Source organism: Aulonocara stuartgranti, assembly GCF_965226115.1.
Source record: "Aulonocara stuartgranti genome assembly, chromosome: 11".
NCBI classification, from domain to species: domain Eukaryota; kingdom Metazoa; phylum Chordata; class Actinopteri; order Cichliformes; family Cichlidae; genus Aulonocara; species Aulonocara stuartgranti.
Window position 1 is genome coordinate 8,820,869 of NC_138947.1, and position 18,867 is coordinate 8,839,735.

Consider the following 18,867-nt stretch of genomic DNA (forward strand, 5'->3'; position numbering starts at 1 on the left):
ATCCTGACCAGGAGCATTCCTGACATCGTCATTGTCACCTCCTCGCCTCTGAGCCAGACCTACCGACTGCAGGGGGGGCCTTAACCTCGGGGCTTTTGTGGCTCCGGCTGCCGTCTGCGGCCAGTTTGAATGCAGGAGGGTCATCACACACCCTGAAAACCTCCTGTGTCCACAAGCCAGCCAACTACCATAAGAAAATGTCTTTTCGTCTCCTCACCTTGCTTTTGAACACATACTATATACATCTGATTTTCTCATTTGTTGATATTTTCACTGAGTTTGTGAGTGGTTACATTAAAATAGCAAATTAACAAAAATTATGAGGTTTGTAAGATGTATGAAGCAGTTTTTAATCCCACAGCTCTTTCAGACTTCTATAAAACTGAAGCATTTAATTTCACTTCAGCACAACTTGATTAATCAGTCTTGAGGAAATTCATTCAAAGCAGCCTGTATTAAAAAGAGGGAGAAAATAAAAGCCAGGATAACAGACTTTTGTCAGTCAGGACTGATGCCATAAAATGGGACAATATATTTATATAGTTTTTAAAGAAAAGTATAGCTGATATTTGAGTCCCAGTAGCACCTGCTTTGGGTTCTGCAGCATCCTTCATGACTTTCTCCAACATTTCCTCAGTCTGTGTGTGTGTTTATGCGTTTGTGTGTAGATGATCATTAAAGGACCATCTGCAGTCAGATCAGGTAGACCCCCTTCTTCTCCCTGTTGCCATCTAGTGGTTAATATTACTGAAATTCAATCTCACTGCGACCTTTCATGGTCTCATTTGAACACACTGTGCTTTTTTCTTTCTCTTTTAACCACATAAAGTCTTTCGCCACACATTATGTCTTGATCTTTATCTCTTTAACACTTGCAGCATGCTTTTTTTTCACAAGCTTACTTTTAAAAGCACAGTTTCCTTTTTTCTCTCTGCAACACACACACAAACACACACTTTACTCTTTGGACTCTCTTCCTCTCTGTCTCATTTGACTGATGCACACCTCAGCTCTGCTTGCACTGGTGTGTGTTTTCAGTGTGCAGCAGCACATTTGGAGCAGCGGCTGATGCTCAGTTAAAAGCTGCTGGGTGGGTCCTAATTATTTCTTTGAAGACTTGCTTTTCCTCCCCGTCTGAGCATCTGATGAGCTTCACTTTAAAGAGGCCAGACACACACATACACAGACACTGTCATGCAACCTGCCTGATCTGTCACATGAGGCTTTGAAATGCTGACTCCAGACTGCAGATTTATGGGAACTTAATGCGGGAATATAGAGACGTTTATGATGTGAAGGAGCATGCTGAGTCTGACACAAAGGAGGGAAGGGGTGTTTCCAAAAATTAGCAAAAAACAGAACTAATCTTACAATCTAAACAACCACATCAGTGGTTTGTTGCTTCTTTTGGGGACTTTTCAGGAGGCAACCATTGATATAGGCCTGTAAAATAAACAGTAACAAAACCATTAGAAAGTATTTATATAATTTGGCAATGCTATGGTCAAGAGATGTGGAGAGAATCGTTACGCTCAAAATAAGAAGGTACTGTGCATGCTCTTTACTTCAAGTAGCATCAGCCCATTAATCCACCCCAACATCCTCCCAGCAGCCTCCTAACAACGGCTCTTGTTAGTATGGCCACTAGAGGGCGAAATCATTCGATCGTAAACATATGGGTGTGAAAACTGAATAAAATGTTAATGTGCATTTTTAAATGGAAAACAGTCTCAGAAAGAAACCAAAACCAGAAATCCTTTGCTCACTCCTCATAATATAATGCTTACATTTGTTTCCCCTAGAGAATCCACCAGACCCCAGTTTGGCAACTATGGACCTTTGACCCTTACAAGAGCCACTAATGGAGCCTTAAAAGTCCTGTGTCAGGAACCAGGACTTGTTTATTGTGAAATTAATTGAGATAGAAACTAATTTTCAGCATGGCTTAATTCAGGGCTGCGTAATATATTTCCTCAAGAGGCCACACGAGAAACTGAGACTGTTGTGGAGGACTGCACCAATAAAGTTTTAAAGAAGTAAAATTAATACTGAGCAGTTCAGCTTATTTGCGTGGCCCCCACGGGACAGTCTCAGTTTCTCATGTGGTACCTTTGGGAAAGTTTATTGCCCACCCCTGGAATCGGCGTGAAGTTTGATCATAAAACTAAAGCATACATATGCGCAGGCTCAACTACATTATATAAATAAAAGAATGTAAACATTCTAATATGAGATTAATCTTGTACTGTAACACATTTTACTTCTCTTGTGTAATACTCTTAACCAAATGTTGGAATCTGGCTGCACGGATTTGCTCCTGTACAGTCATAAGAATGTTAATGAGGTCCATCACTGCTGGGCAAGGTCTAGCTTGCAACCAATGTTCCACTTCATCTCAAAATTATTGGATTGGAATTAATTTTGGGCTATGTGCAAGACAGTCAGGTTCTTCATAACCAGACTGGGAAATGGATTTCTTTGTGTAGTTAGCTTTGTGCTGTGAGGACTTTCATGTTGTAACAGGAAAGCTGTTGAAACACATATTGTCTCTGATGTGATGTTAGAGCATTAAAATTCCCCTTCATTGTGATTAAGGAGCCTAAGACAAAACAGGGGAAAAAGGTCCAGACCTAAAGTAAACATGGTGACATAATTTTACACTAAACAGGACACAATAACAATCTATAAAAAAGGAAGTAATTAATTACTAGTAACAGTCACGGAGATAAATCCTTTTTTCTTGCCTCTAATATTCATTTATCAATACATTTATTAGGTCAATCATTGTGGAATTCTGCTCCTTGTGTCACAATAACCCATTTAGCGAGGAGAGATTAAGTGAAATAAAGGCTAGAACTTGTGAGTGTGCTAAATAATGACATTTTAGAAGAAAGCTGGCTTCTTCAAGAAACACACACGTTGCACTTGATTTTTTTTCATCATCTCTCTTTCCTCTCCTTTTTTCTTCTCCAGTGTTTATCTTCTTTTTTAAGTCCATAAACTTACAGAGTGGAGACATAAAGCTCTCCTGGCTTGTTGGTAATGTAACTTTATCTCTCTCTCTTTCTCTCTCACTCACACAGGGAGAGAGAGAGAGATACAGGGAGATTTACATTAGCTGCACAAACGCTCAGAAGCAGTCAAACAGAAGTAGTAGCTTTCATTATTTTAATTATTTATTTATTTATTTATTTATTTTTATAGTAGCAGCAGGAGGACCAGGGTTTGGGGGTCACAGCAGGAAACCTGAATATGGGGACCAGAGAGGGTCTGGGTTAGGGGGTATGGAGGAAGTTTTGGAGAGATCTGGAGACGGGAGGAGGTCCGGGTTTCACAGAGGAGGCAGGACTTTCTGGCTCCGTGGTGCGCTCCGACACCAGAGGTCCGCTTTAATACCGGGGGTGGAGGAGGAGAAGCAGGTCGACTATTTACACCGCTCAGCCAGAGAGAGGCTGCAGACCGCTTCTCCGCCCCGAAAGAGTCGGCATCGAGCATCCATGTGACAAGCGGACTTTGGGATTGGGAGCGCAGATTTAGACAAGTCTACTGCTGGAAAAAAATTTGACTCACTGGCTGGAAGACGTTTGAGTTTTAAACTCTCCTGTTGATATAAATGTGCACGTGTACACCAGAGCTGCATTTACCTCGGACACTTCGGTCTGGACTCTTCTGACAGTCGGAGTGGAGCAAAAGTCATTTTAACAACTCACAGCTCGCCGTTCCTCTCAGGATATTCACGTCTGCAAAATCTGAGACTGCTTCTCTATGTAAATAATTTCAATTCGTTCGCAGACTGTGTTTTTTTCCGCAGGGCGTGCGCGGCACAGCTGTCTCCTGCTTGCCGGCGCGTCTTTGTCATTTTAATATCACTGTAATCACCGCGCGTCTGGCTGATTGCCACTTCGCATTTCAGCTCAAACTGACAAACTGAGGAGATTTTCTCTCCTGGTTGACATGCAGACCAGAAGTTTTCGAGATTAGCTTTGATTGTGGAATTTTTATCTTCATTGATTTTATTTATCCCTTCATTTCCCCCCCAAGCTCTTTGATTCTTCTTCCTGGAGCAAACCCGAGGATGTTGTTCCGCTGGTTGAACCCTCCCTCCTGGTCCACCTGTAGGTTTTTCTTTTGCTTTTTGCTGCTGCTCCAAACGCCCCAGTCTTCCTCTCCGCTAATTACAGGTAAGATTAAAGGGATCATAAGGCTTCATAATAACACATCACAACTCCCTCCGTGCGTAAAAATCTACCCAAACCCCTGGTTATTTAGTCTGCTGCCGCGTCTCCTTGCTCCTTCGGTCTTTTTTTACTCTTCCAAGAGTAGCGCACCAACCCAAAGTCACTCCAGCTTCTATATATCTGATGACCAGTAATGTGGCAGCGCAGGGAAGGGTTCAGGAAGCGCTGATGATAACCTTCAGTTTGTTTCACGATCACAAGGAAGCAGAAAAGGATGAAAAGCGGTTTTATTTTACCCGTTTTATTACCCGTTTTCCTAACCCTTCCTTAGCATCACCGTAAATTATTTTGTTTTTTAAGCTCACCAAAATGTGTATATTTTAAAGGTTTTTTTTTTTTAGAAAATAGTATTTACAGATTTTGTTTTTAGTTATTTTTCTCTCTCGAACAAGCAACGTTTATCTGGGCTTTTTACGGGAAAGTCTATCACGCGATTATAAACTTCACCGGGGATTATCCTCTCTGTGCCACCCTGCGGGGAATACGCTTGTGCTTCTATTTGAAGCCGTAGAGATAATATCAAACAGCAAGTCCAGCCTGGCATGCTTGTAGTTTGCAGCAGACCTTGTTATTTGCAGGAAGTGGTTTTCTGTCATAGCTATCACGATGAGCCAATATCAAAGTGATTTACATCAAACTTACAAAAATTACACGATGATTCGGATCATTATGATACAAGGTCTGCGTAGAATTATAAGTGACTTTAACTCAAATTGATATTTGTGTCACTTTGGGTTGTAATTAACCCAGTTTTAGTTACAAGCAGGCTGTAAAGTGAAAACCACTTTCCTTAACCAGCTCTAATTTAACAGCACTCTGTCCTCCCTCCTGAGCGGCCTCCCTGTTTGGGGCTAAACGCGCGCTCTCTCCCCGGCTTGCTCACCCTCTTTTGACAGCCAGATTGCATCATAGGATATCGGTTGTTTGCCCTACAGCGCCGTTGAAGTGTGAGAAAAATAGAAGTGGAGTGAATGAAAGGTGGATGTGGTGGTGCGCGCTGGCCGGGCTCCTCAGCCAGTCAGCCCGGCGTGTGTGCGTCTTATCGCTGGGTAAACAGCTTTGTGAAGCACGAGACTTCTGCTGCTGACCTGCTTTTACTGACCTAACCTGGCATTTGATAATGATCATTTATTTTCCTACTGTGTCCTCCAGGTCATTGGTAGTGTTGCCATGGCCACAGTGGATTAATGCCATCATAAATTGATTAATTAAAGGAGAAAATGTGATTTAGAGCAGACGTTTTACTTCAGCTTTAAACACTAATACAGACCTCAACATAACAAGGAGCGCCATAAATTACTTTATGCACATCCGCTGCGGTCCTGATAAGAACGAGTTCTGGTTTTAGGGGTCCCCCTCTCTTAGCAGTTATCTTATTTTCCTGAAGCAAACCCGGATAGATGAGAACCAGATCAGGGACAAAACGTGTACCAGATGGGTATCCCTAGTGTATCTGTTTGACATAAAACAGCGTGAGAAACCCCTGAGAACCAACAGCCTCTTTATCATCTGCACCATTACGATCCCAGCAGATCAGATTCCCCCACCTGGCATCCCAAACACGCGCTGTATCATCTGCCTATTGTCTGCTGAACCACAGACCAGGAGTTTCTGAGCTGTTTGAGGTCTTGCAGTCAGATGGTTGAACGTGTCAGTGCAGCAGGTGGAGCAGCCGCTTCAGAGGTCATCCTGACCACTAGAGTGTCCACAGCCACAGTAGAACGTGTTTAAATCCACTTCGCAGCACTTGTTACATTTTTTTTGCAAACATTTACTGAATCAGAACTGTTAATGATACTTATATGAGTCCTGCATTGCTATGCATTGACATGTAAGTGAGGCTAGTGACTTAATTGTCTGGAGAAAACCTTTGAGTCAAATATAATTATAATTATTATTTATTAGACCGATATTTCGCGGATTAGTCTGAGAACCGTTTCTCCAAAATTGCATGAATGTGTATTTGCTGGCAATTTTTTTCAAGGTTAACAAAACTCAGTTATAAATGTTTATTATGTTTCATAAGTCTTAAAGTCCCACCAAGTTGCCTGCATTACCAAAAAGGCCCAGCTCTTCAGAAACATGATGGAATAAGGTAGATTCATTTAATATATTTTAGTGTTTTCATTTTTTATTTCAAGTGGAAAACTGCCACATTTATTTGACAGGATTTATTTCAACACACAAAACAGACAGAAAACATGATGCTTGTAAGATTTATTAGATGAAACCACCTGACAGTATATGAAGCAGTTAACATTTGCTCCACCTGCTGTGCCTGAAATTACTTTAATGCATTAGTTTTATTTTTTGTTTGTATAACAACGTGCAGTACATTCACAGTTAAAGCTAATTAGAGAGATTTTACAGAGCAAGTAGCAACAGAGTGTGAAATTGTTTGTCAAGGAGCTGAAAGGGTTAATATAGATACGTTTGACATTTAGCAGTCTCTCTGTCAATTCAAACAAAAGATTTATTAGATTTTAATCTCAGCTGTGGTGTTTTTGCCGATTTGCCGATCAGAGTCAGAGAGTGATCTCTGAGGGAAGACAGGTCACAGATCTGAGTCAACTTGAGCTCCGGCACTATTAATGGCTTTCTGAACTACTTCATCTGCCTTTTACTTGCAGCACTTGGCAGAGGGTTGAAATAGAGAGGAACTATATAAATGCATCAGTTATAATGTCTATATTGACAGTGCTGGGATATGAGGCAAATCTAGCAGCTGGAAAATGAGAGTTTGGGTTTTTTGGCACTGTAAAAAAAGGCTTGGGACCCCCACCCGCCTACACCCCTTTTCCCTTCCATCCCTCACCCCCCGACACTTATAGGTCCACCAGTTTAATTACACTCGAAAGGTTGTAAATTTTATAGTGGCGGAGTCGGTAGGGTTTGTCTGCTCTGCCCGAATCCACAGGCTCAGGCTGGTTTACTGCTGAACTCAGAGGGACAAAAACAGACGGCATGACTCGCTGCTATAAGGAACTATTGTTGCAGCGTGGAATCTAAGTTTACTGCATTACAAGCCTGATATAAACATTGCTAAGATCTTTATGACTTCAGACATGAGCTGATGTTACCGTTGCTACAGCCTTCAGCCTTTTCATTCAATCATGCTCCATATTTAAGTTACAGTGATAGTGGGTTTAAAATTCAGTGTCATTTTGGTCTTATTGGGTGCTTGATTTTAGCCAGGGGAACACATGAGCTCTTTTTCTTTACCAGCAACCATCAAAATCTTTTTTTTCCCCAAAGTGAAATGACATCTGTTGCCAGCAGAGTTTATCGGATGTATCTAGTCAGCTTATTTTGGGCACAAAAATCTTGCAAAAAGTCTTTATATTTGTTTATGATGGCCGGACTTCATGGTAAAAAAAAAGTAAAGGACTGTCACTAAATTCAGTGTATTTAGGGAGAAAACTAGAACTGCTTAGTCCCTTTATCACAGTGTGCAAGAATTCATGTCTAATTGTTAACATAACCTGTTTTGTCTTTCTATAACTTAGCTAAATTGCTTGTAACCGATGTGTTTGGCAAGCGCAACACTAACTCAGGTAATGTAAACATTCCCAAATCCAATAAAGAGCAGCACAGAGCTGCTGCAGTGATTTAACTGCAATAGCATCCAGGTGAGGCTTTCACAGAGCGGGGAAATGCTCCACAGGAAACTAGGATTTATAATATAATCTTTAATCACAAAAACCTGGTACTGATGGGGGATTTTTTGCATTTGGAAATAGGTTGGTAGGTAGTAAATTCAATGGGGTGATGAGCAGATAAAATCCCTAAAGTATCTGTTTCTGTAGAGCAGATTTGTGCCTCGTGCACATTGCTTTGTTTCATGGAAGGCGTTTAGGGGATGGTAGATTCCTGAATTGTCAACATTGCAACAAACCAAACAGTCAGGAGTCAGAGGTCACACTGATAGCAGATCAACCAAAAATATCAAAGTGTCCTGAGTCTTTACCTACAACAGCTTGCCTGGTTTTCATTCAGTCCGTTTCCGTGAGCGATCTCATGGAAAGACGTGATCCTAAAGAGACCTATGGCAGCAGAAACCAGCACAGAAGGAGGCCATGAGTCCTGTGGCAGCTGTTCAGATGTTTGGGCGGATAGATTTTGTCAAGGTGATAGTATCGCAAATGTACAGTCATGAAACTTCACACGTGTGTACTTGAGGTCCAAATGAAGATAGAGTTTGAAGATAGTTGTAGCCGAGTACTTGACCACTAATTGCTGGAAGTACAGGGACAATGGCCTCATTTAATGCCTTTATATTCTCTGAGATTTGTAATTGCCCATGAGATTTCTGTATTTAGTGCATGAACTGCTGCAGCTGGTGTGAAACCACTGAAATATGGTCTCTAGTTAAAGCATTCAAACTCTTGGGTTTTGAATGCTTTTCATCATCGTGCAATTTAGAAAACAGTTTTTTGGATGAACTGTAAGTTCTGAAACTGTGTTCATTCAGCCATGGAGGAGATACTGCAGACGCACGACAAATTACTGGAAGAAGGAAGTCGTTTCACACTCAGGCTTTAACTTCACCTCAATGACACCCATTCAGCTCTAAAGTAATTAAGAAGGAAGGTTTTAGTTCAGAGAGTCAAAACAAATATAGTGCATGAACAAACGGCCGAGTATCAGTCTTTTTGTTTTTTGCTGCTACAGCTCTCTAAGCAGCAGAAACTGGTGCCTCTGAGATGTTGACATCTGTGTTCTTCTACCCATAAACCCATGGATTTAGGGTCGTTTCCTGTCGTTGGTTCAGATTACATTGGACTCGTAACAAACCGACTGACTCATGTTTACCAGTCTCTTTAGCATGCATCGTTTTCATTGTTTTCTTATGAGTCTGTCTGTCATCACAACATCATTGTGGTCCTGGAGACATCTACTGTAGCAGAAACCCAACAAAGACAGTTTTGAATACTGTGGCAGGTGTTTTTATGTCTGTCTGTGAACAAATTTAGTCAACACGATACCACCAGAGTCGGGCAAGATACAGTTACAAAACCTTTAGTGTGTAACTGAGATTGAAACAAGAAAAAAAAAGATGAAGGTGAAGATGGACATGCTCCATCCCACGAGTGCAAGTAACAGGCACTGGAAAGAGTTGGTTCATCTATATAATGTCACTGCTCTTAACCGGACAGACAAATTAGACTTAAAGTGATATTTATGTATATTTATGTATTTTAGGCTGCTTCTTTATGTAGATGTTAAATATTTATTATATGTTGATTGTTGCATGTTTAAAAATTGTTAGTTTAGGACGTATCAAATATCTCTACACTGGCATGGAAGAAATCCAAGCTTCTTTCTGCTTTGCATCGCTTGTTGTGCAAAAGTATTTAATACAAGCCTGTGTGACATCATCATCATCATCGTTTTTCACTCTCCTACATCTCACCTTCCTCCTGTCCTCTATAGGTACTGAGGCCAGCTGTGACAATGAAGGAGAGGTTCTCCACATCCCCAACATCACCGACAACCCCTGCATTACATGCGTCTGTCTGGTAAGACTAACCTTCTCGTCGCTGTCAGATATGTTGCAGAGGTCGCAGTGTGTCTAATGATAGAGAGGCACTGGCTGCCATGGCGCCCTTCCCTCGCTGTTTTTTCTCGCCTCCTTGACATGTAATTGCTGCTACAGGATTTCCACTCAGAGTGAATGGATAAAATGACCTCTCTGAGCACTGATAGGAGTATTTGTAAAGCTGATTATTAAGCTTTGAGAGGTGTTTCTTATCAGAAGGTTGTGAAAGATTTGTAACAGACTGACAGGACTTTGTAACGCAAGTTTCTGGCAAAGTTTCAGGTCAGATTTGATGGATCTGTTCTTTGATTTGATGTTCGACTTTGTGATTAAAACACTTTAGCAGTATTAAACGTTTGAAGCGTCAACCTCTTTATCACAGTGTATAATATTTTGTTCACATGACCTGAGGATTGCAAGCAGTTGCATTTGCAAGTACAGGAAACCACTTCATAATGCGATTTTTACTATTTTCTTCAAATTTACGACAAAATATCAGTGAAACATGAAGTGGGGATTGTTTATTTTAACATTCATGCTTGTCATCACGCTGTCTTGGCTCGGCCTGGCTGTTAAAATCAGCCAACAAAACGTTAGGGGGCAACTCTTTCCTGGAACATGTGCTCTTTGACCCCTGCCCTGCACCCTCTCCAAACCTTTACTGCTGTAGAGCCTTTTGTTTTAGAGAATGAGAATGGACCAACAAATCCTTTCTGTGTCACTGCTTTGACACCGGCAGAAAGATTCATTCACATTTCTTTAAAAGCCACCAGAACACAGTTTACCATGCAAGCGTGAGCTCGAGGGCGTGTTGTGTGCGTCTGTGCCGATTTCTTAGTTTACATAAGCTTCACACACTGTATTCCTTTTTATATTTATCTTCACAAAAATGCAAGTTTATGATTGGTTAGAAGTTAAAGCCCAAAATTGGGACCATGCCTCTTGCAGATGGGCAATATATTACAGTTTAGATTTTGCAATAGACATGTTACAAAAAGGAATAATTTAATTTCATTATTTAGGAATTGATGGGAAAATTGGTTCTGCTTTTGTATTGTTATATATAAAGCCACAGCAGCGGCCATTGATCTTGGCTTAATATAAGCATAGCCTGGCAGTGTCCAGCAGTAACAAATCATGGATCATCATGCCACGCTTTGTTTTTTCTAGTCTGTTCAAAAACTCACAAACGTTTTTTGGTCAAGTGTATTTACCTCATGATGTCGTCTCACCATGAAGCTGGCAAGCAGTCTGCAGTATTTTATTGATCTTTACAAAAGGTTATAAGCATATTTCCGAAAATAGTGATTTTGTATGAGTCGCCTGATGGTAGGCCGTGTCCACTAGTGGCTTACTGATGGGTCTCAATGCATTTAATTAAGTAGGCAAATTTATAAAAAAGTAAATGTGAAAGCAACCATGCTGGTCACAGAAGGAGGGCAGTAGAGTAGTAGACCAGGTCTACTTTCTTACCTGTACATATCAAGCTAACGTCTACGTTAAGCCAAATTGTCATGTCCACATTGGGAATGAATTGGGTTTTAAATGCACGATTCCTAGGAATTAAAACATTAAAACAATATTAAGCCCCAGCTAATGTTTGATTGTTCACTGGCTCCTGATTGGCTGCTCTAATGCTGCCCTCTGCTTAAAGACTGACTGAGCCGTCCTCTGTGTTATCAGGCAGACATCAGCCAAAGCCCTGCTGAATGCTATCAGTCATCAGGAGGCAATGGCCGCCCTTTCATCTCTACTTTAAGCCACCCTGCATATGCGCGCGCGCACACACACACACACACACACACACACACACACACACACACACACACACACACTTACTTCCATACACTTAGGGCTCGGTCTTTATTGAATTTGGAGGTATGCAGCTTTTCTTCCCTCCTAATATAAATCTGAATTTACAATTTAGAGTAGTTAAATTTAAGGTTCTGCCAAAATGTATATGTAACAAACAATTAATGGCTTCTCTTCCTTCAGGAGATGATCACTCTCACTGACATAAATGCAGTTATGAATGGTTGCTCTCTGCCCTGCCTACTCCATGCATTGCAATGACTCAGACATAGAGACTGTTTGGCGACCCTGCTGGCAACCTCTGGCTGCTAAGGAAAAAATGTGCAAGGTTGGAGAGAGGTTGCTTGAGGCTGATGGCTTTCACCAGGTCAAATCAGTTGCAAACCTTCTTGTGGTTGTTGTGGTTGCTAGTGGATCACTGTGGTTTCCTCTAGTTTGCATGAAAGATGTATGGGCTTCCTAAGTTTCAGTACTGCCTAAGCTGTAATGAAACTTGAGAAAGTGTGATACAAAATAAAAGTTGTGCCCTTTGAAGTACATTGGTTGCAGTAGAAAGGCACAACTTTGGCTTTTGTGGCAAACATTTTCCATTTCTTTGTGCTCCAGGTGATAAAAGAGCAACATTATTAATCAATATACTGACCCGGTTTTCATAAAACTTAATGTTCTGTCATTTGATACTGTTATTATGATATTATTATATAAAATTATTTTACCTCTCTGTTTGATTTGTAGCATTAAAGGAAGAATTTCTGTCTTATCCTTGTTCTGGACTTTTGCTGTTTCCAAAGTTGGTTCCAAACTCTGATGATCAATTTCCTCTTGTACCAGGAAATGTCAAAACTCAGAAAATACTTACATGACCTCTGCACAGGACTCTTTCTGGACAGTTCTACATGTCCAGAAAGAGTCCTGTGTGGCAGTGCTGGTCGAGGGGAGGGGAGGGCATCCGGGCTCCAGTGTCACTCATATATGGAAACATAGCGGAGGGGGTTGGCTCCTTAGTTGGTCCAGAGTACCTGCTAATTGCCCTGTGGGTATCGGACACACACATATGCACACACAGAAGATCTATTGTGTGTGTCCGGGTGAGGTAGAGAGCTGTAATGCGGCCAGGAGTGGATGTGGCTGACAGACTGACTGACAGGCGGGTCGCCATGACGATCCTTTATCGTGAAACGAGTCAGTTCATCGCCGTCATTCTCTTCATCGTCCTCGTCTATCTGTCTGTCCATCTCCATGTCTTTTTCCACTCTCTCATCAGCTCTTCCTCCCCTCCCTCACCCTCTGGTTGGCTCCCTCAGTTTTTTTTGTGTAACAGCAGCACAGTCACATTTTGCTGTTACAAAATTTCATCTACCGCGACCTATGAGTATCTGCTGTTTGATTTCATCTCAGCATTGCATGGAAAGGAAACAGAACTCAGTTTTGCCTCAGGCAATAATGAAAAATAGTTGTCTGAAGATATTCAAGACTGGCCTTGTGCTTAAACATGAACACAACTGATAAAAGTTGCTTGACGCACGGCAACCCACGAGCCACATCTTGTCATAAAACTCACAAATAACTCAATAATTAAAAGAAATTGTGGCATATTTTTTCCCAAATCTTCCTCCGCAGAGCCACAGACCCAAATTCCAACATTCAGTAGGCATTAGTGTCTTTTTTGCTGTGTTGTATGGGTAGAGGGTTTCACGCATGTTTTGTTTTAACATTTTATTTTTTATCAACCATGATTTTGCTCTCTTACCTTCACGAAGGTTTTTAATTGTCCACAGTCTTTCATTTATGTCACAGTTGCATGTGCAGGTATTGTTATCGTGCACTATTTTTTTTTAAATGTTATTCAGGATTTTGCAGAATTTCCCAGATTTCTTTTTGTCTTTTTCTATATCCATGTGATCCGAATAAGAACAGGAAACGAGACTGTCTATTTCTGCTGATTAGAAACAGTTATGTGAGAAAGTAAATAAATCTCACTTGAGACCTCAGTGGAAACACTATTAAAAAGACAAATGTTCATACAAAATGATACGGTGATTATTTCCCTAAAAAGCTGTAGAGGGGAGCTTTGAAGAGCTGGAACAAAGTAGTTCCTCATTTTTCAGTGAACTCAGATCAGACTAAATACATCAGCTGTTTTTACACATGAACTCGGTACAATTTCTGCAGATTCAAGTCAGCATGTGTAACAGACAGCAGGAGATTTACCCGCGTCAGATGTGCTCTCACTTCTGGAAACGCTCTGGCAGGGTAAAGTCTGATTGGTGTCCGGTTCTCACATGCAGCTGCTCCAGGTAGTGTTTAAAAACATTCAGAGCTGTAGTGCCCGTGTGAAACAGCTTTTGTTATCCTCATGCTGTTGGAATGTAATGTGAGTATCACAGCAAACATGCCTCCATTCCTTCACCAAATCAAACATCATCATTCAGAAGGTCAAACATGAGAGGTACGTGCACTGCATTCATTGATTAAACAAACATTTCGCTTGAGCTGCGTGTAAAAGTTCAGGGTGTGGAGTTTTATACCCAGTAGCTGTGATCGATCTGAGAGAAAGGTCAGGGGTCATTTCCTGTCAGTGTCTCCTCTCAAACAGTAGCTGATCGATACAGGAGGGGTGAGGTTTACCTGATAAGACAGATCCTTGCTGATACCACTAAAACAAAACCAGTATGTGTTACTTTTCAATCTACAGGGTGGGCCATTTATATGGATACACCGTAATAACATGGGAACGGTTGGTGATATTTAAGTCCTGTTTGTGGCACATTAGTATATGTGAGGGGGCAAACTCCTCAAGATGGGTGGTGACCATGGTGGCCATTTAGAAGTCGGCCAACTTGGATACAACTTTTGTTTTTTTAATAGGAAGAGGGCCATGTGACACATCAAACTTACTGGTAATGTCACAAGAAAAACAATGGTGTGATTGGTTTCAACGTAACTTTATTCTTTCATGAGTTATTTACAAGTTTCTCTTTGTTCACAGCCATTGACATGTCGAAGAGGTTAACACGTGGGGAGCGGATCAAAATTGTGTTGATATCTGGTGAACGCAGTAACCGGGTCATTGCAGCAGATTTCAATGCAAGACACCCTACGAGACCACCCATCTTCCATGCTACAGTTAGCAAACTGCTTGCTAAGTTTCGTGAAACTGGTTCAGTGTTGGATTTGCCAAAATGTTGACCCAAGAAAACTGTCACTAATGAAGAAACATCAGTGGCTGTCCTAGCTTCACTCAGCAAGAGCCCACAGCGTAGCACATGTCACTGGAGAGTGGCATTAGTCGAACGTCCCTTCGGCGGATGTTAGCTACTCACAAATGGCACCCTTACAAACTCCAGCTGCTGCAGCATCTCAACGAGGATGACCCAGATCGGCGCACAGAATTTGCAGAATGGGCAAAACAAAAATTGGAACAGGACCCTCAGTTCACGCAGAAGATTTTGTTCAGTGATGAGGCAAACTTTTATGTGAATGGTGAAGTTAACAAACAAAACCACCGCTATTGGTCTGACACTAACCCACATTGGATGGATCCCTCCAAGACTGTTGGAACAACAAAAGTGATGGTTTGCTGTGGTATATGGGGTACAACGATAGTGGGTCCATTCTTCATCAATGGAAATCTCAAGGCCACTGGATATTTGAAATTGCTACATGATGATGTGTTTCCATCTTTATGCACTGAAGCTGGCACGTTCCCTGAGTTTTTCCAGCAAGATGGTGCACCACCACATTATGGGTGCCAGGTCCGAGAATTCCTAGATGAACAGTTTCCTGGAAAGTGGATTGGTCGTCGTGGGCCAGTTGAATGGCCCCCAAGGTCTCCTGATCTGACCCCCTTAGACTTTTATCTTTGGGGTCATCTGAAGGCAATTGTCTATGGTGTGAAGATACGAGATGTGCAGCACCTGAAACTACGGATACTGGATACCTGTGCTGGCATTTCTCCTGCGGTGTTGCTATCAGTGTGTGAAGAGTGGGAGACACAATGGGCAGCACATTGAACACATTTTATAAGTGGTCAGAAACTTGTAAATAACTAATGAAAGAATAAAGTTACGTTGAAACCAAGCACACCATTGTTTTTCTTGTGACATTACCTATAAGTTTGATGTGTCACATGGCCCTCTTCCTATTGAAAAAACAAAAGTTGTATCCAAGATGGCCGACTTCTAAATGGCCACCATGGTCACCACCCATCTCGAGGAGTTTGCCCCCTCACATATACTAATGTGCCACAAACAGGACTTTAATATCACCAACCATTCCCATGTTATTACGGTGTATCCATATAAATGGCCCACCCTGTATAAATAAATATAAAACTAAATAGCTAAAATCCCCAAAGCTGCTAAAGGGAAATGAATGTGTTAAACTCAGTGGTTATAAAGGTGGAATGTGCTGTACATTTCACGTTGGACCAATCTATAAAAATGCCACTTCACTTAAAGACATGCCAGTACACTCAGCCTGCCACTCCATCCTCTATTACAACCAGCCGGGCCACAGAAGCAGGACTGTCATGCTGAGCTCTTTCCTGTCAGAAAGATCAACCTGTGGAAACAGTTTTGAAAACATCAGCGTCTTTCCACGGCTGTCTCGTCCCCAAAAGTACCGTGTCTCCTTCTGTCTGTGGGAGGTTGCGACTGGTCTGTTTTGTAGGAAAGGTGAAAGGTCGCAGTGGCAAAGGCTGTTAAGTTTTGTGAGGTCGGAAGGGTGTAGAGTCCAAGGGCTTAAGTAGGCCATTAATTCGAGAGCTTCTTTTCCTGTGCTGTAGCACCTGGCAAAACCTGATCTCTTCCTCCACAGTGGTGTCTGAGGAAAAGCACAAAAAGAAAGGTGAGGAATGCCAGAAAGAGGCTTTGACTTTTGATGAATTCAACACATTAGTGGAAACGATTAAAACACAAAACAAGACATGATAGATATATTTAGCCGAGAGTGGCTTGTTAAATAAAAAAAAAAAAAAGATTTTCAAATGCTGAAGAAAAGTGATGGAGCTAGGTAGAAAGGCAGGGTTTGATTGATGAGGAGATAGAAGAAGAAGAAGACTAATGAGGGGAAGCAAAGCTGAACACAAACATTGTCGCCTCCTAGTGGAACGCCAACCCTGTTGGCACAGCTCAGGACTATTTGTCCATTCGAGAAATCTTTAATGTTCATAAAAAAGTGAAGAACTGAGAAGTATTTACATTTTGTTCACTTTTAATAACTTAAGTGTCAAAAGTGATCATCAAAACTATTTTCCAAGTCAAAAAGATTAATGACAAAAAAACATCTTCCAATGGAGTACATGACCCGTAGTCACACTATGTTTTAAACTGTACTAATAAAAGATTATTGGCCTTCATGGACATAGACAAAAAAAAAAAAAGGAAAATATTCTAGAAGAACGTAGTTTTCACAGGTTATTTAAACTGACAATAATGCTGATGGTGCACACCTTACTGGACCTTTCTATGTCATGCCTCGTGATCAGCATGTTTTTGATCAACAGTGTTCATTTACCACAATTTAAAGATCTGCACACAAATGCGTTCACTGTAAATTAGTTAAAGTGGAAGCCCTTGTAGTAGCATGTGCACAGAGAGAAACACAAACACAAAGCCATTATCACGCTCACTTTCTCTTTGTCTGACACACACACTTATGAGCATACCAGAGCTTTATCCCCCTCCACATGTCGAGGGGGTCGTCACTCTCCAACAGACGGTCGTCCAGTTGGCCAGCAATGGTGCCGTGGTGGTATGTCGAGTGTTTATAAGGTGTGGTGACCTGCTGTGACCTTTGACCTCATGACAAGATGGGTAGTGGTGGAGGAGGTCTACTAACATCACTTTCTGCTAATGAATGACTAAAGAGAGAGAGAGAGAGAAGGACATGACCTTGGAGGCTTTTGACCAAACTGTGAGATTTTAACGAAATCTTTCTATGTTTCTTTATTTGTTCCATTTTATTTTTGATTGCATTTTGGCAAACATCGTGTATATTCTACCCGACGGCAGTTTTTTGCATTTTTTTGCTGCTGTTGTTTGCCATCATAATCAAAGTCTGAAGCATCTCTTCATATGTTTTTATTTCCTTCCATGCTGCCTGTGCTGAGATCATTCTGTACCATAGAAACCAAATGTCATCCAAGACTTTTTGTGGATGTAAAAAAGTGCATTGTGCACTTTCCTGTTTTGTGTGACTGCATGATTAGTGATTCCCCAGGTTTCTTAGTCTGTGATGAAAATGTGCTCTTCTGGTTCCTTGCAGTACTTAAATACTAGGAAAACAGCAGCAAGCTGAGTGGAAATGCCATTTCCATTTCTCCTAATGCATTCATGACTTTACTTCAGGTTATGAACTTCTTTGTTTTTGTTGGAAAACCTGCACACAAGTCCAACCCTTGAAATGAACAGATAGCAAATTGCTTCCCTTGCTTTTGTTTGCTGCTTTTATTTTCAAGTGGTAAGGCCGAGCAGGACCTTTGTCTTCTGGATTAAGAACTGGTATATATGAAGGCTTTAACATATGGCTATTTTCATTCTCCCCTCATGACATATGGATGTTGGTGTTCTATTCGCTGCAGATCAGTATAGAAATCAAGGTGATCACTCAGAACAACATTGTTATTTTGCAGTGACCAACCCTCTAAGGGCGGGGTGTCAAATATAATGGCTGGGGACATAAAGTGTGAAGATGGGCATAAATTTTGGACTTTTAACTGTATTTTAATCTGTTGTATATTTCAAATCCCAAATCATGCATTGGTTGTTGTTTTTTAGTTTCGTGCTGCCGGATATTTGTTTCAGTGTTTAAAGCTGAAACTCTTTGACTGACTGACTGATTTGGTAAGGCCTGTTGCTCAGAGGTAAAATGCACATGGTTTTGTTCACTCACCATTGTGAATGACTGTTTTCTGTGATGTTCATCTGGGAAATCTCTCACCTCTGGTTTAAGATCAGGGCTGGGTTTATGGGTAAATGATGTTTTGACTGCTACGAGCCTACAAGTGTAGAAGAAATCCCACATCTAATCTGGGTGGATAAAACACACTGATTTGCCAGGGACACGGAGCAAAAATAAAAAAGTAATTAAGCCTAATCCACTGTCATTTAACTGTTGTATTCTCAAATCAACTTTTCCAGAATAAAGACGTGACGTTTGTCTTTCTTCCGCCCCTCTTTGTCTCTTTTCTTTCATGTGTTTCTCCTTGTCCTTCTAGCCTCTTTTACATCCTCTGTCCCTCTTTTCCATCTCCATTTCTCTCCTCCCTGCTCTTAT

At 41.2% G+C, this 18,867-nt stretch overlaps 1 protein-coding gene across 2 annotated transcripts in view; it reads left to right on the top strand.

Annotated features, from left to right (window-relative positions):
- Window positions 1-3,263: 3,263 nt before the first annotated feature.
- Window positions 3,264-18,867, top strand: part of bmper (BMP binding endothelial regulator) — a 33,235-nt gene continuing 17,631 nt past the window's right edge. Inside the window, exons 1-3 of one of the 2 annotated variants that reach the window (XM_082552036.1) lie at window positions 3,264-3,767; window positions 4,042-4,181; window positions 9,672-9,757. In XM_082552036.1, the coding sequence (XP_082408162.1) occupies window positions 4,076-4,181; window positions 9,672-9,757 (192 nt within the window). In that variant the 5' untranslated portion in view covers window positions 3,264-3,767; window positions 4,042-4,075. Of the gene's footprint in view, window positions 4,182-9,671; window positions 9,758-18,867 lie in introns of both variants that reach the window. The other variant, XM_082552035.1, reaches the window with a different exon arrangement.